Source organism: Triturus cristatus, chromosome 10 (genome assembly GCF_964204655.1).
Source record: "Triturus cristatus chromosome 10, aTriCri1.1, whole genome shotgun sequence".
NCBI classification, from domain to species: Eukaryota; Metazoa; Chordata; class Amphibia; order Caudata; family Salamandridae; genus Triturus; species Triturus cristatus.
In genome coordinates, this window is record NC_140593.1 from 1,182,905,885 (window position 1) to 1,182,911,046 (window position 5,162).

Genomic DNA, 5,162 nt, shown 5'->3' on the forward strand with positions numbered 1-5,162 from the left:
TGCTGTGAAGTGCTACTTGCAGGTGAAAGTTCAACCCTCCTGAATATTTTGTACATTTGAGAGTCTTCCAGCAAAATATGTAGACTAGCTGTTGTTGCTTACATACATGTGCAAGGGAACCTTTACCCCTACTAATACTGCAGGCCTTAATTTGATTTTGGTGGTCAGATGGACCACCAAACCCAGGGTAGTAGTGGTGCGGCTGCCGCCACGCTGGAGGTCCAACCACCCTATTACAAGTTCAGCGGTTGGACAGCCAAGGGACTCTGCTGCCACCAGTGATCCATGATCCCTGGCGGGCTTGCAGTGGTCTGAGGCCCCTAATATGCTGGTGGTGCCGCTGCGGCACCACCAATCATATTAGGAATTTCCTCACCACCACAGTTTTCATAGCTGTGAACCCACCATGAAATCTGTAGTGGTGAGGAGACAAAGGCCAGGCCTCTGTGCCAGGGAAAGCATGCAGAGGGGAACATAGTGTGCCACCCTGTATGAATGCACACCCAGTTCCTGCAGAGCATGGACTTGAAAGTCCATGCTCTGAGGAATGTGCAATGGTGTTCCCATTGGGGTGACTTGTTAAGGCCGACATATGAGCCTTAGCACTGTACTGCCACGGGCCAGTCGCTGCAGGACCACCTGACCTGGATTCCAGTCAGAATCCGGCAGGCGGTCTCGTTATGGCTGCGGTGTTGTGGCAGCGTGGCGTTGGCGTGGCGGACAGCTGTCACACGACCAAAGTCATAATAAGGCACTGTATCTTTTTTATTTTTAGACACAGTGAAGTCACTTTTAGGACTTATCATGAGAACATCCTAAAAGTTTCCTTGCTGTATTTAAAAATAGAAAAGATACATTATTAATGGGGGTAAAAGTTCTCTTACACCTGTATTAAAACAATTGAACTAATCATTTAAAAAACTTTAGAGCTTTGCGTAGTAATGAGGTGAGAGTATTTTTTGTGTTAAATATATTGGTAACTTGTCAATGTTGAATGCTCTTAACTCTCTTGCTTAAAATATGATTTCACTTTTCACCCACAGCTGTTTGGAGATAAAAGAATGAGCATGGAGAACCAGACCAGAGTGATCTACTTTATTTACCAGGGCCTGTCAGACAATCCAAAGCATCAGACTGCACTCTTCGCCCTGTTTCTTACAATTTACCTTGTTGGGATAGTAAGCAACAGTGCCATCATGGCTGCCATTGCTACTGATTCAAAGCTTCATACCCCCATGTATTACTTCATCTGGAGCCTGTCACTGGTGGACATCTGCATATTGACAGATATGTTGCCCCAGCTGCTGGTCAGCACCATCTCTCAGAGGAAGACCATCTCGTACTCACGCTGCATTGCACAGTTATATTTCTATGTTTTTATGGAGACCACTGACAGTATGCTACTTGGGGCAATGGCCTATGACCGATATGTTGCCATCTGTAGGCCGTTGCATTATTTTACAGCAATGAGCAAGAATCTGTGCATTCTACTGGTGGCAGGTTCCTTGATAGTTGGTTGCCTGAATTCTTTTCTATACAGTATGATGGTTGTCACGCTGTCATTTTGTGCATCCAACCTGATCCAGAGCTACTTCTGTGACGTGTCTGCACTTTTGAAGCTCTCCTGCTCAGACACCACCATCATTGAGATCCTGATTTTCACTGTGGGCTCATTCCTAATCCTGGTCAACATTGTCCCCATAGTGGTCTCATACATTCGTATCATCTTAACCGTATTGAGTATCCGCTCAAGTGAGGGGAGGAGTAAAGCCTTCAGCACCTGCTCTTCACACCTTATTGTTGTCAGCTTGTACTACGTGACCATTATATTCACCGAATTCCAGCGTAGCTCCAGCAACCCGCTTGATAGGAAGAACACAGTAACTGTGATGTACATCATTATCCCCATGCTGAACCCTTTCATATACAGCCTAAGAAATGAACAGATAAAAAAAAGCTTTGAAGAAGTAATGTGTAGATGCATCTTCTTTCGCAAGTTGTAAAGACGTTGACTTTGTTTCTGATTTATAAACCAAACCTAGGGTAGATATTATTTAACTGCAAACCAAATTCTTCATCAATCTCTAAATTCCACCCTACTCAAACTCGTTTCTGAATAAAAAAAGGGTGTTGCTGATACACAATCATGCTTTTTCCAATCAAATTTCTAATTGGAATTTCCTGTGTAAGGGACTCACTGGCTCAATTTCACTTTCTCTCCCCTGCCATGTTTTCACTTTTCTGTATGTGTCACTGTTTTATGTCAATAGGACAACCAATTCAGTTGTCAGTGGTTGTCTAATTGTTATTGGTTGACTTATTAATGAGATTAGACTAAACAGTTTTGTCTCACCCCAAAGCTTTTTGTTGCTTACTTTTAGTCCTTATAGGAGGCTCCAATATTGTCACTAGTGCTTTTACAGGTTGTGTGACATGCTCTTTTTGGTTTCACTTGAACGTGTTTGCTTGAATAGTGAAGCAGCAATAATAGTTGTCTTGACAACAGTCAATGCTCCCTTGATGCAAAAAGCCACCTAATATTGTGTTTGCAAGTATGTTGTTTGGTATCTTTCATCTTCTGATGAGCTGAGACATATGTAAAGCAAAGATCCCCAACAGATGATAACACCAGCTTATTTTAGGCAACTTCTTTTGTATTTTCCTCAGCTACTAATGTCCTTTTTTAGGGTGTATTTTTAAGTCAGAATAGTTTCTCTTTGACTACATTTGTCTGGGAATGCACTGTACTAGTATGCCAACCACCACCTGCAGAGGTGTGGTAGAAGCTAAAAATAATTAAAACATCCCTCTGTTTAAAATCTATTATATGGATTAAAGTTAAAAGGAAATGATAAACTGTAGATATCTTTTATGTTGCTGGTAAAGTTAGAGGACAGGGTCCTCAAAGAAGAGTCTGGAGCCACTCAGGTAAGAGATAAGGGGCATATTATCAAGCCAGGTGATAAAATGAAGGACATCTAAAATGGGCTTCAATTGGAATTCCATAGAGCATATTATCAAGCCCATTATCGCCATTTTAGCTGCAGTTTTCTGCCGCTAAAGCGGCAATAATTTTATCGCCTGGCTTGATAATATACCCCTAAGTTCTTTATTAGATGTTAGCCTCTTAGGTAACGGCACCAGCAAGTGGGTTATGTTAAGGCTCCATCCTGTCTCCACTGTCCCAATCTCTTATCTCCTAGTTTCCACTCCACACCACTCACCAAACATTATATTACATTGTTCACTCTCAGCATTCCAGACATCAGCTTAGAAATGCATCGAATGGGGACATACAGACTGCTACACATCTACCTTTATTGCAAAAAACAAAACTAAAAACAAGACAATCATTGACAATCACTCATCTCTAACATGTCTTCCTTATATATTCCCTCAACAACAACCTTTTAAGCTCTCCTACACCCACTCAGACACCCGAAGACAACAAACAGCCATCATAGAAACTCTGCAAAAGGTCACAGCTTGTTTCAAACAAAGAAACAAGACAACAACTAGGCTGTGACTCCATTGCACAATGGCCCAAGATGTGCAAGCCTTGAGACCTCCTCGGACATGAAGCCCCAGACACCACAGCTGCACACTCACAATGATACCATAAAACATTTATGCATACAGGACACATAGTCATAGATGCTCAGTCACATCAGCCAGGGAACAGAACACACTGGATTCCTTCAACAACATTCTATTACACTCCCAGCTTTCCTCGACACAACCTCACAATTACAGGAAATGGGGACACAGAGGATAATACACATGCACTAAATAAATGCATAACACACTTGATGCGTAGATGTGAAGCCAAAAATCCTGAACAGCTGTGCAGCTGTACCATCATGCAATGTTTCTCCTTTGTTCTGAGGTTGCACTTTATTTTTGGTCTGGCCCTTAAGATAGGCTTAGTTGTTTTCTAGACTATTGTGTTTCTTAAAAAAAAGTCATGCACATAATACATAAGGAGTGGAGAGATTTTAGTGAGTGGGCTTCATCCACTGAGCTGTTAAATAAGCCTGGGCAAAGCACTACGCTACGCTCGCGTAGTTTGCGAAGTTCGCGCTACTTCGCACTACGCAAATTGCACGTAGCACAGTGCGAACACGCGTAGCGTAGTGTTGCGTAGTGCTGCGGTCATTTTTTGCTTGCTCGCGGTCCTCAACGTCAAGTTGGCGACAGCGAGCAAGCAAAATGACATCCCGGCGAGACTTTTTCCTTGTTCACGATCAGCAACATCAAGTTGGCGATCGCGAGCATGGAAAATAAACCTCCCGGCGAGATTCCCAATGCGAGGAGGTCAGGTTTCTCATTGCGAGTGGTTGCGTATGCTCGCGACCGTTCGCGATGAGAAACTACCAGTTTGCATTGAGAAAGCTGCCGCTCGAGTAAAAATCTACTCGAGCAGCAGAAAACTACAGCTCGCACTGTGCAAGATGCCATTTTCAATGATTGCACAGTGCCGGTTGCTTGTCCGCACTGTGCAATCATTGAAAATGACATCTGGCACAGTGCGAACAAGGTACTACGCAGTTCGCGAAGTGCTACGCGTAGCTCGCATAGTGCGAACTGCACTTTGCGTAGCTTCGCGAAGTGCTACTTCGCGAACTACGCCCAGGGTTACTGTTAAACTGTAATTCAACTTTTGCTTCCACCCCCTTGGCGCATAGTGCATGCAGCAATGGGTTACCCACTGTTCAAGTTGGATCTTTTCACTTTGGTTGACTGCAAAAATTCTGGGCACATTTTTCCTATCCCTGAAAAATATTTCCTTTCTTTTCATTTACAAAGCTGGTTCAAAGTGTGTGGTTTAAAAACAAAATCATATTAACTTTAAATCACAGCTATTTATTTACCCTGTATTTTTGGGTGTCCATTTTGGCGAAATGTTATTTTCCGTCTCCTTCTTAAAGCTGCTTTTATAAAGTGTGCGAGTCGCCCTGTAAGATTGAAGCGATCTGCAATTTGGTTGCTTGGTTTGGAAGTGAATTATTCTTGTCTCCTTCACTAATAATAATCAGCAAACACACTGTAAAACTGAAAGGATTTTTATTTAAACATTCCTAGCAAACTGCCTACCTCAGTGAATGTTTTTAATTAAAGCTTTTTTTTATCATATGGCAGCCACCTTCCATATTTGTTTGTGG

General features: G+C 42.6%; 1 protein-coding gene across 1 annotated transcript; it reads left to right on the top strand.

Annotated features, from left to right (window-relative positions):
* The first annotated feature begins 1,067 nt into the window (after window positions 1-1,067).
* Window positions 1,068-2,003, top strand: LOC146796966 (olfactory receptor 1f45-like). The gene has a single exon (XM_085631473.1). The coding sequence runs from the start codon at window positions 1,068-1,070 to the stop codon at window positions 2,001-2,003; it is 936 nt and encodes a 311-aa protein (XP_085487599.1).
* The last annotated feature ends 3,159 nt before the right edge of the window (window positions 2,004-5,162 follow it).

Excerpts from the sequence above, each read along its gene's own strand:
- LOC146796966 (XM_085631473.1), top strand. The coding sequence starts at position 1,068 with ATGGAGAACCAGACCAGAGTGATCTACTTTATTTACCAGGGCCTGTCA.